Consider the following 25,011-nt stretch of genomic DNA (forward strand, 5'->3'; position numbering starts at 1 on the left):
GGCCCCGTAAATCTCTGCCACTTAGACCTCTCTCATCTCCGCAGCCGAGGGGAGATCAACCCCCCTCCTCCCCCCGCCCCAGCCCAAGCTGTGGTTTGGCTCTGTCTGCTGGCTTCTCTCAGGAGAGAGAGCAGCCCCCCGGTCATGCCACCTGGGGAGGAGGGGCCAGGTACAGGCACTTCTCCTCATACCTTCATCATCGACCCGGACCTTGTCAAGAAACCCCAGCCGGAGGCAGACAGGAAAAACTCTGCCCTGCACCCGCCACCTCCTTTCTGCTCCCGCAGTGAGGGTGTCCCACCGCTGCTGGGAAATTCAGAATCAGAGATGAGCCAGCTCTCTGAACCCTTGAAGTGCTGTTTCTTCGCCTTTCCAGATCAGACCAAGTCTGGAGATTTGGGATGAGTTGCCCAAGTTTCTATAGTTTGTTTGTAAAAGCGGTGGTAAGCCACTGGCATCCAAACCCCTTGCCCCCTAATACGCTGCCCCACTTAGCGCTAACTCCTGTGAGGGCAGCTTGATTACAGGACTTCCCAGGTTGACAAGAGAAAGTGTGACCAGCAACAATTCTGAGAAGGTTCTCCCCTGGCGTCCCAGGGACGTGAAACCAGGCCTTCATGCCCTTAGGTCTGTGCCCACAAATTCGTGCTCAGAGGCCACAGGGTGCTATTCAGGCACTATCAGATCATGATCCTTGAATCCCTAGTTATACCTACCAATAAAATAAAAGGCGGTGGGGGCGGGGGGGAAAGCCTAGCAAATGCAATTACAACCAAAGGGGACTGCCCCCACTTCCTGGATCTGGGAAATTGATGTCTGCGTCTTAGCTAAAATTCAGAGAAGTGAGGCCTAGAATGGATCTGGGGACAACACCTCACCTCCCTCGCGCCTGGACTATGATATCTGGGCCCTGTTATCACCTCATAAAACACATCAGAGCTATTGGAGTTCATGTACTGGCTGGACCTTTCCCCATTGGAGGGGGGCCCGGGATCACAGTGGAACAGAAACCTACTGGCTCTAGCTCCCTCTATAAAGCAGGACCAGCATTCAACTGAGGTCTGGGAGGAGAGGAGGGCAAAGCAGGAATTTATAGGATTCTGTCTTATAATACAAAATTGTGCATTCCTTGTAAAACCTCCTTTGGTGCCAGATGCCCCAGAGATGTGCTTCTGCAGAATATTTTTACCTCAATAGCTGCTACAGCTGCAAAGTGCGCCCCTGTCTCCATGTCATTGAAACCAGCCACACCAACAGATTTTGCTCTAACTTAGTCCTGAGAGTATCCGACCACCCCTCAGTCCTGGGCCCAATCATCTGCCCTCAGCTGGAATGGAAAACCAGGCAGGTTTTCACTGGCAGCTCTTCCAGAGCTCAGGGGCATCCTAGAGTAGAAAAAGGACTGGGCTTGAGTCAGCACACCGGCATTCAAATTTTTTTTTTTAATGTTTATTTATTTTTGAGACAGAGAGAGACAGAGCATGAATGGGGGAGGGGCAGAGAGAGAGGGAGACACAGAATCGGAAGCAGGCTCCAGGCTCTGAGCCATCAGCCCAGAGCCCGACGCGGGGCTCGAACTCACGAACCGTGAGATCGTGACCTGAGCTGAAGTCGGACGCTCAACCGACTGAGCCACCCAGGCGCCCCAGCACACCGGCATTCAGATGCTGGCTCCTCCAGCAGCATGTGACGTGCCCAAGTCACCTGACCTCTCGAGAGTCTCAGTTTCCACAGCTAGAAAATGGGGGTGATGTTCTACAATTCACACAATGATATTTACAGGGCCTGGAGTACTCTAAGTGCTCAATTTGTGTTGGCTTTCTCTTTCTGTCCTTCCATTTGATGCTGGATAGACAGCAATGGGCCTTTTCCCCCCGCCCAAGTTACTTCAATAACTTTTCTTCTTTCCTTCCCTCTTTTCCTTCCTTCCTTCCTTCCTTCCTTCCTTCCTTCCTTCCTTCCTTCCTTCATCTCATTCTCTCTCCTCCTCTTCTCCTCCCCTTCTTTTGACAGTGTGTCTTAAGGTGGCAGGCAGAGTGTTGCCCAGAGGTGTCATTCCATAGCTATCCATGGTGTGACTCATCTCCTCTATAGGGTGGCTAGGAATTCCCGGGGAATCAGGGCATGGCTACTATATTAGTTTCCTGTGGCTGCCATAACAAATTACCACAAATTTTGTGGCTTAAGAAAACCTCAGAAATGTATTCTCCCACAGTTCTGGGAGAGGCCAGAAGTCCAAAATCAAGGTATTGGCAGCGCTGATTCCTTCTGGAAGTTTGAGGCAGCATCTTTTCCCTGCCTCTCTTACCTTTGGTGGCTGCTGGCTACCCTTGGCATTCCCTGGCTTGTAGATGCGTCACTCCGATCTCTGCCTCGGTCTTCACGTGGTCTTCTCCATGTCTTCTAAGGACACTTGTCATTGGATTTAGGCCCATCCTGTTAATGCAGGATGATCTCACCTCAAGATCCTTAGCTTAATGACATCTGCAAAGGACCTTTTTCCAAATAAGGTCATATTCACAGGTTCCAGGGGTTAGGATGCAGACAGATTTTTGAGGGGGCTACAATTCAACCCACTATCGCTACCCACTGGCAGGTTCCCTGGCAAAGTGCTCTTGGGCAAGCAGATGGGTGGAGCAGAGGTTCACATGAATCTTGTCGATTTTCTTGCTAATCTTAAGGCAAGTGCTGATCATCCCACTGATAAGTTCCCACAGTTAAGAGACTCAAAGATATTTTTTTGCAGGCTGTTGGGTCTCATATCTCACTTCTCCTCACCCCCAACCTCCCCCACAACCACTTGTTGAGGAAGACGAGGCAGACATTGTGTATCCTTGTGTTACACGCGAGGAAATTGAGGCAGAGAGTGGTTGACTTGCTCAAGGTCATCCAATTCATTAAGAACCAGGACGAGAACCCGAGTTTCTCTGCCTTTGGCCTGGCTTCAGTCCGTCAGACCACACTGCCTCTCCAGGCTAACCCTGTAAGAATTGAGGAACTCTTTCCTCGCCAGTTCTTAATCATCTTACATTTGTGGGTTTATTAGCTGCAAATTTGTGGGGTTTTGTGGCTTATAGAGGAATTTATTGTTCCATATAAAACTTTTTTTCTGGCTTTCCACACAGAACCACTAATGACTTCTCACAGGCAGAAAATCGAACTGCCCAGTGAGTTTGTCTTGTGTTCTAATACCATGGCAAGTTATTAATAGTTCTTCCCGGTACAACATTCCCTTTCCCATCGCCCTGGTGCTTGGGGTAGCCAAGGTCACCATTCTTGTCACTGCTACCCTTTCCTCCTCTGCTGGCAATGGGGCCAAAGCTTCCGCTCTGAACTTCCTCTGCTCTCACAGGCACCCTGGCCAGCCCATCTGCAGTGGAGGGTGATGGGAGGTTAAGGGAGTGGGGTGGGGAGATGGGCACTGATGGAGCCCCGGGGAAACCACTTGGCAGCTGGTTCTCTGGTAGACACCATGGAGAGGAAACGAAGATGTTCAGGTCTGGCCCTTAATATCTGTGGGAAGGAAGAGCTGCTAAGAATCAATAATTACCACTCTCTTTTTCTGTTTCGTTCGATTTTCTCATTTCATAAATATCTATTGCGTTTCTAGTATGTGCCAGGCCACCATTATGAACACGAGGGAAACATTTATGAACAAGAAAAATGCAGTCCCTGCTATCACAGAGACTGAAGGGTTCTAGACCAGGAGTCCTGAGTTCTTTTTTTTTTTTTAAGTTTATTTATTTATTTTGAGAGAGAGAGCACGCACACATGCACAAATGCGTGAGCAGGGGAGGGGCAGAGAGAGAGGGAGAGAGAGAGAGAGAGAGAGAGAATCCCAAGCAGGCTCCACACTGTCAGCGCAGAGCCCCACATGCACGCAATGTCATGAACTGTGAGATCATGACCTGAGCCAAAATCAAGAGTCAGATGCTCAACTGACTGAGCCACTCAGGCGCCCCTAGATGGACTCCTTTAAAATACAAATTAGGTCATGTTACTCTTCTATTCAAAACCCTCCAGTGGCTCCCCATCATACTCTTGGAAAGAAACCAAAGTTCTACAAAGTTCTGGAAAGAAGCCTACAAGTTCTGCAAGGTGTCGGGTGATGTGACACCTTGCTACCTCTCTGGCCTCACCCCTCCTTCAATCTACTCCAGGCACAGTGGCTTCCGTGGATACACTAGATAGATATGCTCCTGCATCAGGACTTTGTACTGACTGTTTCCTTTGTCTGGAATGTTCTTTCTACAATTATCTACCTTCTCCGAGACTGCCCAAATGTCACCTTTTTAGCGAGGTCCTCCCTGATCACCATTTTGCAAGCACTTCTTATCATTTGCCATCTCCTTTTCCTACTTAATTTTCTCTATAGCACTCACCAATCTGATATTTATGTTATTATTTATTTATTCAGGTTGTTTGTTATCTTTCTCCCACCTTTCCATGAGTTTTTTTATGTTTATTTATTTTTGAGGGGGGAGGAGAACAAGTAGGGGAAGGGCAGAGAGAGAGGGAGACAGAGGGTCCAAAGCAGGCTCTGTGCCGACAGCAGAGAGCCCAAAGTGAGGCTTGGGAACTGCGAGATCATGACCTGAGCCAAAGTCAGATGTTTAATTGACTGACCCACCCAGGCACCCTCTCCATGAGTTTTTGTAGCACCTGACACAGTGCCTGGCATGGCGAAAGTGCTCAATAAATATTTGTTGAACAAATGAATGGATATATGGCCCCTGGCAAGTCTCTGCTCCTCTTTGAGCTTCAGTTTCTCCATCTGAACCATGAGAGCATTGGACTATCCGATCTCTAAGATTCATCCCAGCTCCGGTCATCCATACTAAGTGCTGTGCAGAGTCTCCAGACCAGACCTCTTCTAGTAAAGATGGAGAAACGAAGCCCTGGACATGGGCTGAACTCACAGGGATGGTCCCTCATCCTTGCCTTGGGGCAAGGTCCTCTGCCCCATTTGAAGCTCAGGATCCTGACATTCGAATAGTGAGTTGAAGTCACTAGGACAAAACCTCAAGCTACATTCCGCCCAGACCAGGGCAACCTCAAAGACCTCAGGCCCCCTGCATTAACGGGCCCATGGCATCCAGGTGAGGGAGGTGCTGCCCACGGGTCTGCCCACATCTAGATGATGGGATCCTATTATACCATTTCTTTTTTTTTTTTTTTAATTTTTTTTTCAACGTTTTTTATTTATTTTTGGGACAGAGAGAGACAGAGCATGAATGGGGGAGGGGCAGAGAGAGAGGGAGACACAGAATCGGAAACAGGCTCCAGGCTCCGAGCCATCAGCCCAGAGCCTGACGCGGGGCTCGAACTCACGGACCGCGAGATCGTGACCTGGCTGAAGTCAGACGCTTAACCGACTGCGCCACCCAGGCGCCCCCCTATTATACCATTTCTAAGTGTGGCTAAGGCTTTTCTGGGGGAGGGTGGTGAGAATATGAAATGTTTATGCACCTTGTCTACACCTTCAAAGAATGTGGGAGAAGACTTAGGTGGAATGTGATGATTGTCTTTGAAAGATCACACATATTTTATGGTCTTCCAGCTGACAGGATGAGGGCTAAGAGAGGAAGTAAGGGTGGTGCTCTAGCTTGGGATGAGGAAGGCTTACTTAATCTGCAGAATAGCCCGACTGTGGCCCCCTTAACGCCCAGTATAGTCGGTGAGCCCTGCCATTTGCATGGTCCGGGCAGAAACTGGATCCTCGTTCCCCTGGAATCTCAGAGATGAGTCCCGTGCGGGGGCAGATTGGACTGTTGCCTTTTACCTCCCTTCCGGTTCTGGGCTTCTCTGATCCCAGGTGCTTTATTCGGGCAGGGCAACAAGTAACCTCAGTGTCAGAGATCGGCAACTTTCATTAAAATTGGCGGGGTTATTGCTTCGGATATTTTCTGAATTTACTTTCTGGCGGAGAAGCGAGCGTAGGTGGAGGGAGGGTAGGAGGAAGGCGTGTCTGTATCTCTCAATAGAAACCGATGACAATTTTACTAATTGCTGCATTTATTAATGGGTGGCCTTTTATGTAGGTTGTTTAGAAGGTAAAACAATGCTATTAGTCATAAAGTCTTTGTTGGTTCCTGGCTTGCCAGGTTATCTGCCCCAAGCATGTGAAGTCAGATGGAGATAAAGGCTCAGTCTGCAATACAGGAAGAGCAATTAAGTCATGTATTCATCGTGCCTGCCCGCTTTTGTTACGGGCCCTTTGGGAGAGAAAAATGGTTCAGAGTTTACAATCAGAAACGTCTGTGTTTTGTGTTTCACGCTGGGGAGCTAGGCTCACCCACATTCCTCCATGTGCCCTTATCTGTGATCTGGCAATAAACATAAATATTAGCCTTGAGAATAAAAGTGTAAGCGGAAGCCCAATTAATTATGTTAATCTTCCTTTATTGTTGTGAAAAGTAGATAGACCAACTTGTGTGTCTGCTGTTGCAGTGTCGGATGAATGGAAGTGCCTGTTCTGGTGTCTAGTGTCTAGTAAAAGAAAGAGGGGGAAAGAATTGGCATTATTTGAGTATCCAGACCAGGGTCTGGACCGGATGAACAGAGTAGCCTTATGTAATGGGCATCCCTGATGTACAGGTGAGGAAACGACTGAGCAAAGTTAACTGGCTAGTTCGAGGTGATCCTGTTGGTACACAGTGGACAAAGCTGTTTCACTCTAAAACATATAACACACAAATAGACATCTAGCTTAACAACCAATTGGTTTTGACATGCTTGTTAGCACCCAAAGAGACTCCCACAGGAGTTTCTTCCCTTGGGAGGAAGCCTGGTGCGCCACCCCCCCGCCCCCCGCAACCCACCCCGTTTATCCTTCTTCCCACTCTCCCTAAAATTTTTTCTCAGCCCTGCTACTTGGAGCCTAGCCAGGCTGCAACTCTGGGTGGTATACAGAAAAGATGTTAAACCAAGAGCCAACAGGCCTCGGCTCTGGGACTTGCAGTGATTTACCTCCTGTCTCTGAGCCTCAGTTTCCTTATCAATAAAAAGAAAGGGCCGGACAAGATGACTGCTAAATCCTGCCAGCTCTGTGCTCTGAGTCCATCGTGAGGCTCCCCAGAGATCTCAGGAGTTGGCCATTCCTGCACAGCCAGATGGAATGGAGAACATTGGGGATGTGGGTCCTTGAGCAGCTTGGGGCTTGGGTCACCTGCTTAGCTACTTTTACCGATTGTGTGGGTCTACCATCAGTTTTGATTGGATTTGGCTGGAAGCAGCTGAGCAGATGAAGGGGCATATCAGCCATGGACAGCTGCAGCCTCTGGACTGAATTCCGGCTGGAGCTGGGAATGGTTTTTCTTTAACCTCAGCCCTCCCCTGCCTGCTCCCAGCTCCTGGGAGCAGCATACAGAATAATTCTCTTCCTGGGCTTCTGGCTGATTCTGGGCTATTAAAGATAATAAACTATAGAGCCGTGGATTAGCTTTTCCGGGGAGGTTTAGGGCATCATAAAGCACCTTGCAATGGAGGAATCGGATCAAATCAGCTTGTGGCCTGACGCGGGTCTTTCCTGCGATTGCCGAGAGGCTGTATGTTGGCTTCTGATCCCGAGGGGCTGAGACACTGCCCCAATGTGGCCAGCCACAAAGGCCAAAGCAACTCCCATCTCCAGGCCTTGACAGTGGCTCAAATGATCATTCTTGACAATGACCATACGCATATATGGCCTTGTGCCTGGGCTTCGGGAGACTCAAAAGGGAGCTCATGTGCTTCCTGATAGTGGCAAGCTTCCTGTCTCATGGGGAAGGCACTCTGTACACAGATAACCCCATTCTGGACTCAAACTGCCTGGGCTTCAGTCCCAGCTCTTTCATTCATGGTCAAGTGATTGCCTCTCTCTGTGCCTCAGTTTCTCATCTGCAAAGTGGAGATAATAATAAGTATTTACCTCAAAGGATTGGCATGGGAATGAAATGAATTAATATATATAAATCACCCAGAATCGTGACTATTACCTAGTAATTACTCTGATTATTATCGTTATCACCACCACCACCACCACCACTATTATTATTCTAATATTAAGCATGTTTCTGGAGAAAACATCAGAAAAGCACTGAGAGAGTGAGTGATTCATTCTGACTGCAGGGATGGGGCTGGGTACATGAAGGAAGGTATATCTGAGCCTGGACTTCAAAGGGAGCTAGGATTTAGACATCTAAGACTGGGGTTAAGGGCATCCCAGGCTGAAAGCGTGAGGGGCACAAGGAAACACATGAGGCTGTGAAAACACATGGGGCTGAGATGGTAGACGGAGCTGAAGGTGTATAGCATCAGAGCCCATTGAGGACTTTGAACTTTGGTCTGTAAGTAATGAGGAAGCCTTTTCAGATTTCTCAGCAGGTGAGTGACACAGTCTGTTTGGCATTTCAAAAAGATCTTCCTGGCAGATGTGTAGTAGCGAAGAGTGTGGACTCCGGACTCGCACTGCCAGGGTTCAAATCTTGGTTGTGATGGTGAATTAGTTCATTTCTGGATCGTGTAATAGTCCAAAGAGGGTGTTTCTTCTTGGCAAACGGCCCTCCTCCATATGGTGACTCAGGGACCTGGCTTCTTAGGATCCTGCTATCCCTATCTCCTCACTGTCTTTGGCACCTAACTAGTGAAAGAGTAGAGAGACCGTGGAGGAGACAGGCTGGCTAGTTAAAAATCCTGCACTAAATGTAGGACATACCACTTCTGCCCACCTTCCATGGGAAAGCACACATTGCAAGGGAGGCTGGGAATACACTCTAGCCACATTCCTGGCTATTCCTCTCATTACCATAAGATAGCGCTGTCCAACAGAACTTTCCACAATGATGGAAATGTTCTAAATCTGTGCTTCCAATATGGTGGCCACTTGCCACATGGTATATCGAGCGCTTGAAGTGTCACTAGTGAAGCTGAGAGCCGAGCTTTTATTTTACTAACTTGTAATTAATTTACATTTAAACAGCTGTGCATGGCAAGTGGCTGAAGGTGTTGGGCTTTGCTGTTGTAGAGAAAGGAGAGGGTGGATTTCGGTGGATAGTGATGTCTAGCATGACTGTTTAATAATTGGGCAGGTTATTGGACATCTCTGTGCCTCACTTTCCTCAACAGTAAAATGGGTATAATAGTGGTAACTACTTCTTAGGCTGTCGTGAGGATTAAGAGATCATTCAGGCATAGCATTTAGTGCCCGGCGTATAATCCGTGCTCAACCAAGGTTATCTTATGGGTTACATCCAAACAGCACCAAATGAAGCAGGGCTTTGCCAATTATCCAAGTCATTGAATCTGTGTAGATATCCAAATGGGAAAATTCAGGCCACCCCACCAGCGTGTAGTTGGCAGAATTCCTTTTGACATTTGCACAGTTTTTATTCTCCACATTGCTCTACAAAAAATGGCCTTTGAGTTCACATGCCTTTTACTACATGTCTTTTCCCACTGTCTGTCAGGCCATTTCTGGAAGGATTCCTGATCAGGAACTGCAAAGGAAAGCTAGAACCACTCACTTCGGCTGCCTGGACATGAGTCCAGTGAACTGTATAAGGGCTCAGTGATAGCAAAATCACAGGTGACCCATCGTCCCATGGCCCCTGTGGCCCTGGGCAAGCCTAACAGTGAGTGCCCCTCAGGATTATCTTGTACCTTTCTTGACATCAACCTCAAAATCCTAAGGATGTTCCGCCAAATATTGTAGATACTCTTAAGAGTCCATTAATGCTTTAAGAGTCCATTAATTCATTCTTTAATTTATCTAGACCCGTTCATTTATTCATTCAACAAATATTTGTTGAGCTACCGTTCTGTGCCAGTATTTTGGTGTTTAGAATGTGAAACAAAGTTTCTATTTTCAACATTCATTCTAGTGGGTGGGAAGAAATTTAGCAAACAAATATATGTCAGATATATTTATATATATTTTATATATATATATTTATAATATGTATATTTATAATATATATTTATATTTATAAAGGAAAGCAGGATCTCTCATTATCTATTGCTACATAAAAACCACCCTAAAATGTAACGGTCTAAGACAATAATGTACGATTTCTCATGAATCTGTGGATCACCTGGGCTCATCTTGGGTGCTTTTCTGCTGGAGACTTTGCCTGGGCTCCCTGACCAGGTTGCAGTCTGCTAGAGGTTCAGCTATGACTAGAGGCTCTAAGATGCCTCATTCACATGTCTGTGAGTGGGACCTAGGTTCTGGCTGTTGGCTGGCCCTCTCCACAAGGCCTTCATTACCCAGGAGGCTAGTACGGGCTTCCTTGCATGGTGGTGGGAATGTTCCAAAGGAGGGCAGAGGTTGTGAGTCCTCTTGTGACTTAGGATTAACTCACACCATGTCAGCTCTGCCTTATTCTGTTTTGGTTAGTGCCAGTCACAAGCCAGCCCGGTCTCAGGGTTAGGGAGGCAGAAGCCATTTCTTTTTTTTTTTTTTCTTTTAATATGCTTTATTTATTTATTTATTTATTTATTTAAAATTTTATCTAAATCTTAGTTTACATATAGTTAGTTAATATATAGTATAATAATGGTTTCAGGAGTAGAATTTAGTGATTCATCACTTGCATACAACAAGTGCTCGTACCAACAAGTGCCCTCCTTAATGCCCATCACCCATTTAGCCCATCCCTCCACCCACCTCCCCTCCAGCAACCCTCAGTTTGTTCTCTGTATTTAACTCTCTTGCGGTTTGCCTCCCTCTCTGTTTTTATCTTATTTTTCCTTCCCTTCCCCTATGTTCATTTGTTTTGTTTCTTAAATTCCACATATGAGTGAAGTCATATGATATTTATCTTTCTGTAACTGCCTTATTTCACTTAGCATAATACATTCTAATTCCATCCACGTTGTTGCAAATAGCAAGATTTCATTCTTTTTAAATTTTTTTAAATGTTTATTTTTGAGAGAGAGAGAGAGAGAAAAAGAGAGAGAGAGAGCATGAGCAGGGGAGGGGCAGAGAGAGAGAGGGAGACACAGAATATGAAACAAGCTCCAGGCTCTGAGCTGTCAGCACAGAGCCCAATGTGGGGCTCAAACTCACAGACCGCGAGATCATGACCTGAGCTGAATCAGAAGCTTAACCAACTGAGCCACCCAGGCACTCCACAATTTCATTCTTTTTGATCACTGAGTAATATTCCATTATATATATCACATTTTCTTTATCCATTTGTTAGTCAATGGACATTTGGGCTCTTTCCATAATTTGGCTGTTGTTTATAGCACTGCTATGAACATTGGGGTGCATGTGCCTCTTCAAATCAGCATTTTTGTATCCTTTGGAAAAGTCCTAGTAGTTCAATTGCTGGGTCGTGTAACTCTATTTTTAATTTTTTGAGGACCCCCCCCATACTGTTTTCCAGAGTGACTGTACCAGAGAAGCCACTTCTTTTTTTTTTTTAATGTTTATTTATTTTTGAGAGAGAGAGAGAGAGAGAGAGAGAGAGAGAGAATGCAAGTGGGGGAGGGGCAGAGAGAGAGAAGGAGGCACAGACTCTGAAGCAGGCTCCAGGCTCTGAGCTGTCAGTGCAGAGCCTGACGTGGGGGCTCGAACTCACAAACCATGAGATCATGACCTGAGTCAAAGTCGGACGCTTAACCGACTGAGCCACCCAGGTGCCCTGAGAGGTCACTTCTTAATTGGAGAAGCCACAAAGGACTTGTGGCTACTTTTTCTCCTCCAGCTTTATTGAGATGTAATTGACATACGGTACAGGTTTAAGGTTTACAGCCTGTTGATTTGGTACACTTACATATTGCAAATGATAAGACTTGGGACCACTTTCAATCTACCACACAGAGTAAAGGAACAGCAAATGAGGGGCCATGCTGTATTAAATAGAATGGTCAGACAAGGCCTTTCTGATGAGGTGTTATTTGGGCAGAGACCTGAATGAAGCGAGGGAGAAAACCAGGCAGATATCTGCAGTGTTCCAGGCGATGGAATCGTGAGCTAAAGCTCTGAGATCAGGCCAGTGCAATTCTTTGCATTTACGATAACACTGCAACATTAAGGCTTTAAGTGAAGGTGCTCTTACGTTACTTATAGGAAATCCGGTTCTCCTTGGGCAGCACTGGAGAATTCCTGAATGGGCTGAGTCAAGTTAAAAGGAGGTGGGGGGGGGCACTTGATTTGGAGACATTGAGATGTGAGGGCGACTCCTTTATAAAATCTAAGACCAGAAAGAGTCCAACTACTTGCCCCTGCTGCCTCTATTCTCAAGCCTTGCAAGTAGAGTGTCCAGGCACCTCCTACTGCCACCTGTGGTAGAACTCCAGCAATGTGGAAATTCCCTGGTCCCAACTCCAGTATCTTTGGTTTCCATGAAAGTGCTTTGCACGTAGCCTGCCCTCAGCCTGCTCTCGTCCTTCCCCTCACATAGTCTGTGGGGAGCCTCTCCGTGAGTGAATCAAGGTTGGAGTCATTGGAGGGAAAGGTGTAGGATTCATGAAGGACGAGAGCAGAGCAGAGCGAAGCAGGAGGGTTTATGCTATAATTACCCAAAATCACCAGGGGAGTCGGAGTGTGATCGGGTAATTAGTGTGTGTTGGGGGTGGTGTGGGGGGGTGCAATTATCCGGCTCACTGGCTGCCAGACTGTTGTCACTGTTCTTCTGGCCCTTGGGCCGGGTTCCTGGCTCTACCTGTGGACTATTAAGTGTAATGACCCTGTCACGCAGAGGAGCCTGTCATTATGTCTGTGTTAACATGGTATTTACCCACAAAACCTGCCAAGTCACTCTGTGATTAAAGAGCCTCAGCATGGTCCCCTGCCCTGGCATTGGATAGTCTTCTCATGAAAGTTGTCAGGGCAGGCGTGGCTTTAAAAGGCTGAGAGAAGTTGGGCTGGGGTCATCCCGGGGGGCTCAAGAGGGACCCTGTACCTGAGCCCTCCCTCCCCGCCATTGCCAAAGCCTGAGACCCCATACTCCAGCCACAGGAATCTGGAAACACCAAGACAACCCCGTGCAAAATCAGGCACATCTCCACATGGGGCTAACCGGTCGGCCACTGAGTGAAACAAAAGTCTACTTTGTTTTTTTAAACTACATGTTCACAGTAATACCTGCAATCCAGCATCCTCACACAGTTTATTCTAGTTTTTTTTTTTTTTAATGTGTATTGATTTGAGAGAGAGAGAAAGTGAGGTTCCAACTCATGAACCACGAAATCATGACCTGAGCCGAAACCAAGAGTGAGTGGGACGGGCACTCAACCGACTGAACCACCCAGCTGCCCCGAAACAGAAGTCAACTTTAAAATCTTAAAGGCTGGGGGGCACCTGGCTGGCTCAGTCAGTGGAGCACCACAGGCGACTCGATCTCAGGGCTGTGAGCTTGAGTCCCGTGTCAGGTGTAGAAATTACTTATAAATAAAATCTTTAAATAAATAAATAAAATCTTGAGGGTTGATCATCTTTTCTGAAGTCTCTCCTAGGAGGGGTAGGAAGGGAATCTAGTCACGTAACATAGAACAAAACTCCCCCGAAAGTCTTCTGTGGCTCTTCCTCCCTACTTCCCGATCACATTTTACTGTCTTCCCCCAAACACAGGCACTCTCCCCACTCTTTGGCAGGGCTCCCCTGCCTTTGGGCCTTCTTTGTCACAGGCAGTTCCAAATCTTTTCTAATGAGAATCAGGTTTGCTCTCGGTGTTTTACATTTCTCCTCTCTCCCTTCCCCCTGTCCCCCTTGTGGCCTCAAGGGCACAAACACAAAAGACCCCTTCAGAGAGTGGACAAGCAGGGCTGTGAGCACCTATGGGCCAAGAGTTTGCCCCTGGTGCCTAAACAATGCTGCCGTGAGCATCCTTATACAAATACCTTTACAGGTGGGTGTGGACTTCTCCCAGGACAAACTCCTGGCCTTGAGGTGACTAGGTATGAATCTTGTCATTTCAAAAGATGCCGTCAAATTATGTCTAAAAGATAACACACATTTCAATTCCCACTAATCACTTATGAGAATGCATGTCTCCCCACATTCTTTCCAACTTGGGTTGCTACTACTTTTTAAAAATTGCCTCCATTGTTTTCTGATTATACGTGTGATACATGTTCATTGTAAAAAAAAAAAAAAAAGGGAAACGAAGAAAAGCCTAAGAGAAAATAAAGACTAGCTGTCATGCCATCACCCAAAGATAAGAAGCACTGATCCATTTTTTAATGTTTATTTATTTTTGAGAGGGGGGGGGGGAGGGGCAGAGAGAGAGAGACACAGAGCCCGAAGCAGGCTCCAGGCTCCAGGTTCTGAGCTGTCAGCACAGAGCCCCACACAGGGCTCGAACCCACGACCTGTGAGATCATGACCTGAGCTGAAGTCAGACACTTAACTGACTGAGCCACCCAGGTGCTCTTGCTGGTGACAAGGTGCTAAAGATGGCCCCATTCTTTCCTCTGTCCCTCCCCCAGCCACTGACTGTGTGTCCAAAGGCTTGAGGGATTTTCCTCAGCCAACGGGGACTCTTCCTGAAGGAGTCAGTTGCAGGTATCCACATCCCTGAAGTGTCTCCTCAAAACAGTGCTGTTGCCAGGAAGACTTCCAGCCTGAGGATTTGTGGAGTAGGAATGGAATATGAACGTTCCAAAAATGTGTTTCCAGGCATTGACAGCTGGATCCGACAGATTGGAGAACGCATCTCTCCGGCCAATCCCAGAGCCAAGTTTCTGTTTTTCAGGGGCCCTGACGTGCCCTGTGAAGCCACCCTTCTAATGACTGCTCTTGCTTTCCGTCCCAGAGACCTGAATTATAATGAGCTGCAGGAGTTTCCTGTCGCCATCCGGACCCTGGGCAGACTGCAGGAACTGTAAGTCCCTCTGCTGGTTTCTGTGGGTGTCCTCCTCTCCCAAGGGCAGGGGCTGAAGCCAGTTCTGGGCCTCCCTCGCAGCCTCACCTCCCGGGGTCCTTGTAAAAACTGTAGCTGCGTGCCCGCTGCAGCCCCCCCACCCCCCGTGCAGGTCTCAGTAGTCGCAGACCTCATTAGTGTGGCACTGAGCATTTCCGAGAGGTGTGTCATCGGCAGAAATGGCTCTGAGCCCTTCCACCCTAGAGAGACACATGGCACAAGACACCTCCTGGGAGGCTGGGCCTGGCACTGCCCCTGCCTTGGTTGGCGTGTGTCTGGAGATGAATGAGGAGAGGAGCTGGGGGCTGGTCTCTGGGCTCATTCCTCAGCACCTGATCTCATGGGGAAGATCAGAAGCCCGATTTTGTTCCCCACAGTCACTACCTATTAGTATTCTATTTTAGCATCGACTGTGCCCAGCACTAAACACAAACAAAGAGTAAGATTGCCCTGGACTGTTCCCCCAGGATCCTTCAGGTCTGTTGAGGACACAGAGTAAAGCAGGCACCCGGACAGGGCAGCTTAGGGTCGGTATATAATTCTGGCCCTAATTGTCCAGGGGTAGCTAAAATGACTGGGAATCCAGAGTAATATACGAAGAACCTTGTAGACTAACACATGTGAGATGAACCTTAAGGGGTGGATGGAGTTTCAGTGGCGACGGTGGAAGACGAGGGAAGGCATTTCAGACAGAAGAACCATGGAGGCAGAGACCCAGATTGGAAGTTGAATGCGCAAGAGATGACCCCAAGGGAGACCAGGCTTACTAGAGGAGAGGCTCCCGGCAAACAGTAGGAGATCTACTGGGGGTAGAGTGGACTAGATTAAGGGAATCTGAGGTTGGTGAACAGAGCCCCACACTTACAGGCAGCCCAACATCTTTACTCAAACCACCGCCTGAGACCAGCCCAACTCCATGCCACCACCACCCCTGGTCCCACCCCGTCCGAAGTTGGCAGGTGGGAATTCCAGGTGTGTGTAACAGTTGAGGAACAACCAGACCGGTTGGAGGGAAGGGTCTGAATGAGAAACTATTGTAAGTCCCCCTCCACTGCCATTGGGGTCCCAATGAGTATAGATGTGTGTGTGCACGTGCGCATGTGTGTGTGTCTATCTGTCTCTATCTTTCTACATCTATTGAGAGAAAGCTGCTTGAGGACAAGGCCTCTGTCCTGTGAACTTCTAAACATCTCAAGGCTTAGCTCAGCACTAGACACAAAGGAGGAGTCCAAAATCATATAAGAACAAATTAACAAAGGAATGGAAGGTGGAAATAATAAGGAGAAGGGAAGAAGGAGAGAGAGGGGGTGGACGCCCAGAAGGCATGAGGAGACACTAGAAGTCTCCAGACAACAAGAAGTTGGCCTGGGGGTGCTGCTCAGCATGGATTATGTGCTTCCCAGTCCAATATTTATCTTGAGATGATCACCCCGACTAACCAAATGCATAATTCCCAGCTTCCAGAGCCCTGGAGATTAGCGGGTGCCTCCCTCCTCACTTCCACAACAGTAGGCCAGTCACTCAACATCCACTGTATCTCCCTGCTCCTGCTGCTGCTGCCTTTCTAGGTTCCTTAGTCTCCAGGCCTGGAGGCCAAGCCAGCCTCCATTCGGGGAGCAGCTCTCATCCCTGGGACCCTCAGAAGCTCTGCTTTTCCCACAGGCCCTCAGCTTCCTCCTTGGGGAACCTGTGGAGTTCCTGCCACAAGTGACTGAGGAGACGGAGCCTCTCCTGGGATCCAAACTCAGCCTCCTGCTCCCAAGTTCTCCCCCCTTACCACCCCCCTTGCTCTCTGAGGCTCCACGCTTCACTCCCTTCACAATTGTCAGAGAAAAGGTTGGGTGTGTTATCAAATGAAGCAGAGACTTCACAGGCAGGAGGTGAACCTGGAATCTGGACTGATGTCTCTTTGGTCCTGTGGCCTTTCTGGTCAGCTTTCTGGAAGCTTCATGGACTTCTGTGTCGCCCTCTCCATACCTTTCTCCAAGTCCTCACTGACTCATGGTATTGCCTTCCAGGGGGTTCCATAACAACAACATCAAGGCCATCCCAGAAAAGGCCTTCATGGGGAACCCTGTGCTGCAGACCATGTGAGTACTCGTTTCTCCTGTCTCTTGGTGCTGTGCGGTGTTTGGGTGACGGGCTGGGGCGGCAGAACTCTGGGAGGGGGTGCCTTCCCCTGTGTGCTCTTTCCTGGTGCCAAGGGAGGAGAAAGCAGAGATCTGCCTGGGTCCTAGCTCAAAGGGCCAAATAACTAAATTTGGTGTTTGGGTCTTTTTCTTCCAGACACTTTTATGATAACCCAATCCAGTTTGTGGGAAGGTCGGCGTTTCAGTACCTGCCTAAACTGCACACGCTGTAAGTTGGGCCCTAGAGCCTGCCACCGTCTGGACCTCTCCCATTCCTCACTCCTTCCGCTGCCTCCTGCCTCCCATCTGCAACTCTCTCACCCGCAGGGCACAGCACCCCCTGCCAGGCCTGGTCTCCTTCGGGGCTGTGGCCTCTGTTGGGCTCACACCTATTCCCAGCTCTGGCTGCACTTAACAGCCTCCCTTCACCTTCCTGTGCTTCTTCCCAGATCCCAAATGAATGAAGAGAGCCCTTCTCCATAGTCCAGGAGTTTAGTCTGGCCCCTTCAGAATCCTGCTCGGGGCAGCTGTTTCCAGAAATACTTGCTCAAGAACCAATGACTGGGATAAGGGTCTGGTTCTCCAGTGACCTGGGAGCATGACTCCCTGGGCTCTTTGTGGCACTATCTTCATTGCTTTGGGCCCGAAGGCATTCCCTTGTTTCCTCTCTCCCATTGTGTTAAACCCCAGCCCAAGTTCCACTTCTGCAAAAAAACTTCCACGGATTACATTCCACCTGTGGCATCATAGTAACATAAGGAACATCTCTAACGCACATACTCCCCTTTCTTGTATATTATCACATTTCACTGTCACCCTAACCCTGTGAGGTGAGTGGTGTTAGTACAGTTTGTAGATGGATCCTGAGGCTCCCAGGCCCTGGTCAGCCTTGAGCTAGAACCCTTGACTCCAGATCCTAGGCTCATTTCTGGACCCTACTGCCTCCTTGTGGTCCTGTTGAGCGCAGACCTGTGTGGGTCCATGTCCTCATGGAGATAGAGGATGGTGGTGATGGAAAAAGCCAACAGTCTAAAACAATTTACGAGAACCAGTGGAGAGGTTGATAAAGCTTTAGCTGATGACACTTTAGGGGAGACTCTAGCTCAGGCTATAATAAGCAAACCCCAGCAGCCAAGGACTTTTTCAGTAGCACCCAAGCAGTAGCCTTTTAAACAGAAGCAGTTCCCATGCTCCTGTCCTGTGTTCTTTCTTTGTTCATTTGTTTTGTTTTGTTTTGTTTTGTTTTGTTTTGTTTTGCATGCTGGGGCCCTAGTACCGGGTTGCCTGCTCTGTCTGGGCTACAGTGGGCTGAGCCAACTTAAGGAAATGGTGGTTTAGACCCTGCTGAGCCAAGCTCCCCCCCTACCAGGGCCTGAGTAGCTGGAGTATTTTGAGGTTGGGCAGTGGTGGGGGAAGGATGATGTTTCCTAAAAGGGTAGAGTCTTGAGGGACGGATCAGTGATGGTAGGGAGCCCAGATTATCAGGATGCTCTGACTTCACCCTTCAGACGTTGTTGCTTCTGTTTCCAGATCCCTGAATGGTGCCACGGACATCCAGGAGTTCCCAGATCTCAAAGGCACCACCAGCCTGGAGATCCTGTGAGTGGATATACTTACCTTCTACCTCATCTGTGTCCCTCCTTTGCTCCCAGGAGGTCTTCTGTCTGCCTGTCTCCTGGAAGTCTGTCCAAATTCTTTGCTTGCCCCTTATCTGGCCTGCTTCTGCTGCTGGCTCCAGCCTGGCCCAGAGGTCACCTGGCTCAGCCCCAGGTCACTGCTGCTGGCAAGGCAAGGCCAGGAGTGGCAGGTGGTTTGGGGGTGAGGAGGCTGGTCTTCTCTTTACTATGCTTGCATTTTTCAGGCATGACTTCAGAGTTCCTAACCCCAAGTCATGAGGGTGCTGAGGACCCCGCCACAGGGGGAGAAGGGTTTTGGAAACACGTCTTCTTTGCCTTTCCGAAGCGTGATTCCAACAAGGATTTCTCATATGTTCTATCATTATAGACTGCTGGGTGGGGGAGGGGTGTCAGAACGTAGTAGGCCCTCAATACATTTTAAAAGGATGAATGGAACAATCAAGCAAACACCCAGAGTGGGTGTTAGGAAGCCAACTGTCCTGCCCCACGTCACATGGCTCATTCATGGCATGGCTGGGACAGGAACTCTCCTCTGTGCCTCTATTGTCTTCCCCTAGATTTGCTGGCATCTGGAAAATTTTCCATGAGGGAAGTAATAGGTCCCCAAGAATGACCTCGGCCTTGGGTCTTCCTTGGGACACCCTGTCCCCAGCCAAACCTGCCCCCACAGCCCTCTCCGTCCCAGCCCCTGGTCCTCCCCTTCTTTCCCATCCCATCCCCCTTCCCCAGGGCACAGGGAGCAGGCTCTGTGCGTGGTTCCCATGGCTCCACTAGGGTTGTTTTGTTTAGTCTTTTCCTATCTACTCTGTGCCCATGGCTATCCCCCTTCTCTAAGGAGAGCAGACCAGATTCTAGTTCCTGTCCTACATAGCCAGTGTTGCTGGAGACCATTATGAGACAATGGGTGGGGACACGATGGGTGGGTGGGGTGGTCTGGGCACGCAGGAACTGTCTGCCAAGCAGAGAGCCCCTGGGCTGTGTCCCTCTCTGTCTGTTGCCCACACCTACCCTCCTCCAGTCCCAGGGGAGCCTGGTGCTCAGATGCCAGGCCTGCTGCCTTCTCTCCCTGCAGCCCCACCCCTGCCCTGTGCCTCCTGCCACTTCTCTTTTGTCAGCTCTGTGCTCCCATGTCAGTATCAGGCCCAGAGCTGGAGACGGGTGGCTGGGGATGGCAGGGCCCTGGGCCTGGTGCCAGCCCTGTCTCTGTTCTCTCTACAGGACCCTGACCCGCGCAGGCATCCGGCTGCTCCCACTGGGGATGTGCCAACAGCTACCCAGGCTCCGAGTCCTGTGAGTGGTTCACGAGCATTCTCCAGTCTTGGCATTGTGCCCTTGTTCCCATGGGCTGGCAAAGGCCCCTCCCGCTCCTGTCCCGCTTGGTTACCTCTCTTCCTGGAGAGTGGGACACATTGGGCTGCTGCTGAGATCCTGCCTGAGAAGCACTGGGCTGTCCTCTCTTGTTCAGGGTAAAAAGACAACGGCCTTTGGAGTCAGACCAGGGTTGGAGGCTTAACTCTGCCACCTACTAGCTGCATGAACTTGGACTCACTCTCTAATGTCTCAGGGCTCCAATTCCTCACCAGCAAAATGTGGATAAATGGGTGAGGGTTGAAAAAAAGTTCATGTACAGCACATAGCGCTGGCCATGGTAGGTGCTCAATAAATGGCATTATTTACCTAGTAACAAGAAGAAAATTAGCCCCTTCTGCAGCCACGGAGGTATTTAAGTGGCCTATGAAGTCAAGGGGAGTTTTTCTTTCTCCCCTGAATCCAACTGGAACCTGAGGCTCTCGTCCGCACGGACCGTAGCCCACAGCCGAAGATGGGGAGACTGACAGATGACACTCTGCATGCGAACAGAGCTAGACTGGGTGGAGACATGGGCTCCAGACCCAGCCTTGCCACTGACTGGCAGTGTGTCCTTGGCAGGCTCTGTCCCCTCTCTGTGCCTCAGTGTCCTCATCTGTTAGATGAAGGGGTTGGGCGCCAGATGACCCCTAAGGACCCTAGCCTGTCCTCCCTGTGAACTCTGCACGGGGACGACGGGTGATGTTTACACAGATTGGCGTTGGCCAGCTTGCTCAGTAATGCTCGATATGTTCCGTGCGTTCAGTTTCCGAAAACCCTCACCCTCTGCTCCTTTTCTCGTCTCCATGCCCCTCTCACTTCCTGTGCCCTTTCCCCCAGGACCCTCCCAGGGTCCCTCAGGCCTTCATATAGATGAGGCAGCCCTGTTGGAAAAATGCCACATCATCCCCATCCAGGCCCTGCAGCGAGGAACCAGACTCAGCAGGGGGAAGGGGCGAGAAGTCCAACTGCCTTGAGGTGTGTCGACAGCCAAGTCCCTGCAGGGTCCTCCCAGCTCTCGGCTGCCTGACAGGAAAGCCCGTCCTGGCCAGAGCCTCTTCTCCTGGCCCCCAGTTCACCCTAACCTGGTCCTTCTCTCTTCCCCAGGGAATTGTCTCATAATCAAATCGAGGAGCTGCCCAGCCTGCATAAGTGTCAGAAGCTGGAAGAAATGTGAGTGGGGGCCGGGGGAGGGCAGGGGTGACGGCAGGCAAGCCCAACTCTGGGCAAGTCTGAGGGAAGGGAGTCAGAGAGTCTGAACTTTCTCCCTTCTCTGAGCTTGTTGAACTCGGAGGTTCAGGCTGGGAGCTCAGCAGAGGCCTGGGCGAGGCCCCTAGGGACCACAGAGCTGACACCCAAGCAGAGTCTCAAGGTGGCTCATTGGGGGTCACTAATAACAATGAAAGGCAGTAGTGATTAGGGCCAGCGGAGGGACAGGGTCATATCAGGGCTAGGAGGCTGGACAAGGGAAGGCCTCAGAAGACTGAGAGCATGCTCTCTCATTTTCCAAACCCCCTTAAACACACACACACACACACACACACACACACACACACACACAGGTGTATGTATGCACCTGCACACTAATACACTGGAGAAGAAACCTAGGATTCAAATTTGACAAGGAAAAAAAATCACTTAAAAAATGCTCTAAGCTCTAAGCTTCTGGTTTTGTTTTGTTTTGTTTTGTCCTTCAGTGTCTGCTTTTTCAAGCTAGCAGTGTCTCTCTTGTCTCCTGTGTCTGTCCCCTGTCTTGAGGCAGGGCAACGCCTTTTGGGACCAAGGCAGAATGGGGTCTGAGGGTCTGTCCTGTTTGTCTATATGCCAGAGGAAAGAGGGTCTGCAGCATTGCTGAGGCCCAGGGTCTATCTGCCATTCAGACAACCAGTCTACTGAGCTCTGCTCCACAGCTTAGGCCAGTCGTCGGGTCATCCAAGGGTGGGGCAGAGCTCCGCTGCTGGGCTAAGGTCTGGAGAACCCAGGGGTGAGGTTGGCTGGGCTGGGAGCCAGCCCCGGTGGGAACCCTGGAAACTGACTCCCTTTTGGGCCACGGGGATGGTTTTGTGGCTTTGTCTCCTGACCCACTTACCCAAGGCAACCGGATCCCCTTGTGCTCCCTTTAATTCTGGTGACTTCCGCGAGCCGGGTCCTTTCTTCGCATGCCAGGAGAAGTGGGGGGCTCTCCCTTCTTCCTCCTAGTGCATGGGGGGTGTGGAACTGAGCCAGGATCCGAGCCTATTGGCTCATCTAGTCTCTTCTTGCTGCCCCAGTGGCCTTCAGCACAACCGCATCTGGGAAATTGGAGCTGACACCTTCAGCCAGCTGAGCTCCCTGAGAGCCCTGTGAGTATCCTGCCACAGCCAGGGGTGGGATCCTCTCCCAGGCATGCTCCGTACCCATAGCATACATGGCAGTGACATGCCCACAGCTTCCCTGCCCCCAGCACACGCACAAGAAGAGAGGTGCCTCCCGGTACGGATGGCTTCTGAAGCCACTTCTCCAGCTGGTACCCAGGGGGGTGATGAGACTCTGAAGCCAAGCGGCCAAATCCCTCTTCCTGTGGCCACAGCCAGGTTGGGAGCCGGGCGGCAGGTACCTTCCCCACGAGCCTGAGGGTTCTGCTACCGGGGGCAGCTCAGGTGGGGAGTGAGTGAAGAACTCAGGATGGGCAACAGTGAGTCCTCCAAGTGTCACTGGTCCCCCCGTTACGCCCTCTCTGCTCACAGGGACCTGAGCTGGAATGCCATCCGGTCCATCCACCCTGAGGCCTTCGTGACGCTGCGTTCTCTAGTCAAGCTGTAAGTGCCCACTGCCCTCTCCTCCCGGATGGTGGAGACCAATCAGGACTGTGGGCTGGCCAGCGGGGGCAGGAGGGGCCACCCCAGAGCGGGGACATGCATGAATGTCTGACCACACATCCCGGGGAGGGGGCCTCCAGCCTAATCAATCATTCTGACAGTCCGTTTGACAGACTGTGGGGCCCGATAAACAGAGAGCCTGCCTCCTACAAGCTCTGGAACATCGTCTGCTAATGTTCTGCAACATTTTGGCAGCCTCAGCCCTGCCGGTGCCCCCTTGTCCCGGCCCTTCCCCCAGCCTCTACATGTCCCAGTAAAGAGGATGTACGAGCCTGAAACTCCTTTACAGCCTGGGACGGTGGCAGCAGATGTGGGAGCCGGGGTCTCAACTCAGCGGTCCCCTACATGAGCATTAACTCTAGAGGGCTGCCATTCCGCGGGGTGGCAGAGGACCCCACGATCATAGCGTGCTGGCTGCGTGGTTGCTATGTCAGGGCTGGAGAGGACCTCTGATGGGGCTGTCACACACTGTGGTGCGGGCTGTGTACTGCACAAGGGCTCCCACCCAGTGGGGAGACAACTGCCTGCTTGCTTGTCCTAAAGTTGTTTCCACCCCAATGGGACTCTTTTCTGATTAACACCCAGAGTCCTTCTGGGCTAGCTCCAGCCCTGGCCTCAGAGATTATCCAGCCCAACCCCTCACTTCACGTCTCCAGGCCCAGGGGGAGAAGCTCGCTCGAAGCAAAGGCCGGAATGAAAGCCTCCCAGGAGGCTCACCGTGCCCCTCCTGTCTGCCACTCTCTGGGCTCTGGGCCGGAGCCTTGCAAAACTCGCACCTCGGTCTTCCCTCTCCTGTTTGCTCTACTCCGGCCAGATAGGTAGGGTGGATATTTTTATCCCTTTGAAGGATGAGGACATTGGAACGCAGGCAGATTTGTGACTCCCCTTGGTTATGCAGGGAGTCGGTGACAGCTCCAGGTTTCCTGCCTTCCAGTCCAGGCTGTTTCCACGACGTACAGTCTGTGGTCCTGGTGTTTGGTTTGGAGCCCTGGCTCCTGTGATGTGTCTCCAGTGGATAGAACATGCATGTCCTCATCCCTGGCTACGGAGCCGGGCCTGCAAAACAGAACGGATGACCGAATCCCTGAATGTAGCCAGAGGCCAGCTCTGCCCACCCCCAGCTCTGGCCTCTTATGTCATCAGAAAAGCAGGGGAATGGGGACAGGCACCTATAGGCAGATGCCCTAGTGGGGTGGACAGGGACCCTTGGATGGGACTGGGACCTGGGCATAGGAGCTGTGGTTAAGGGGCTCTCTCACGAATTGGGATGGCTTGACGTCACCTTGGAGGAGTCCCTGGTATAGAGTTGGCCCCCAATATTTGATGAATGAATGAATGAGTGATGAATGAGTTATGGATGGTGCCTCTAGCCACCCTTGACCATCCTCCTCCCCCAGCTTGTTATGCTTTCGTCTCTCTATGCTGATTTCCTGTCCTTTGCTCCTCTCCTCTTGCTTCCATCCCAGGCACACTGGCCACACCCTCAGCACAGCCCTGCCCCTTCAACAATCCCACTGACTGCCAATAACCCTGACCATCCACTGTCCTAGGGACCTGACAGACAACCAGCTGACCACACTGCCCCTGGCTGGCCTTGGGGGCTTGATGCATCTGAAGCTCAAAGGGAACCTGGCTCTGTCTCAGGCCTTCTCCAAGGACAGTTTCCCAAACCTGAGGTGAGGGCCTCGCTTTCCCCCACACCTAGACAGGTTTGTCCCAGAGCAGCTGGAGAGGCCATGGAGGGACAGGGAGAAAGCCACAGGGCTTCACCTCAAGAAAAAACTGATGGCCCAAAGGCTTAGGGTTTGGCCACTACTGAATGGGAAGGGCTTGCTCGTGCCTCCCCTCCCTCCTCATCTCGTTCATAGCGTTTCTTTCTGTCCCAAGTACCAGCCCGGGGGGACCCTGAGATCTCCTGTGAGGACAGAAGATGATGTAAAGGCCCCTGGACCTCCTCGCTCCTTGCCCCATTCAGTGCACCCAGACTGCCCGTCTTCACCTGGGCGGCATCTGGGCCCCTGCAGTCAGGGCAGAGCCCAGGGCACTGATCACTGGAAAATAAGCCGCCCAGCCCGTCCCTCGCGCTAATGACATCCAGGCCTTCTGCTTGCAGCAGCAGCACACAGCCTGTGTGGCCCAAGCCCCATCTGCTGCAAGCTAACGACATGCCTGGAGGCATCTGCCCTCACCCTCA

General features: G+C 50.5%; 1 protein-coding gene across 1 annotated transcript in view; it reads left to right on the plus strand.

Annotated features, from left to right (window-relative positions):
• The window catches only part of LGR6 (leucine rich repeat containing G protein-coupled receptor 6), a 90,749-nt gene that overhangs the window by 57,545 nt on the left and 8,193 nt on the right, over positions 1 to 25,011 (plus strand). The window contains exons 6-14 of the mRNA XM_042924780.1: positions 14,739 to 14,807; positions 16,865 to 16,936; positions 17,133 to 17,204; positions 18,506 to 18,574; positions 19,831 to 19,902; positions 21,067 to 21,132; positions 22,230 to 22,301; positions 22,686 to 22,757; positions 24,368 to 24,493. Coding sequence (XP_042780714.1) covers positions 14,739 to 14,807; positions 16,865 to 16,936; positions 17,133 to 17,204; positions 18,506 to 18,574; positions 19,831 to 19,902; positions 21,067 to 21,132; positions 22,230 to 22,301; positions 22,686 to 22,757; positions 24,368 to 24,493 — 690 coding nt within the window. The remainder of the gene's footprint in view (positions 1 to 14,738; positions 14,808 to 16,864; positions 16,937 to 17,132; positions 17,205 to 18,505; positions 18,575 to 19,830; positions 19,903 to 21,066; positions 21,133 to 22,229; positions 22,302 to 22,685; positions 22,758 to 24,367; positions 24,494 to 25,011) is intronic.

This window comes from Panthera leo, chromosome F3 (assembly GCF_018350215.1).
Source record: "Panthera leo isolate Ple1 chromosome F3, P.leo_Ple1_pat1.1, whole genome shotgun sequence".
NCBI classification, from domain to species: Eukaryota; Metazoa; Chordata; class Mammalia; order Carnivora; family Felidae; genus Panthera; species Panthera leo.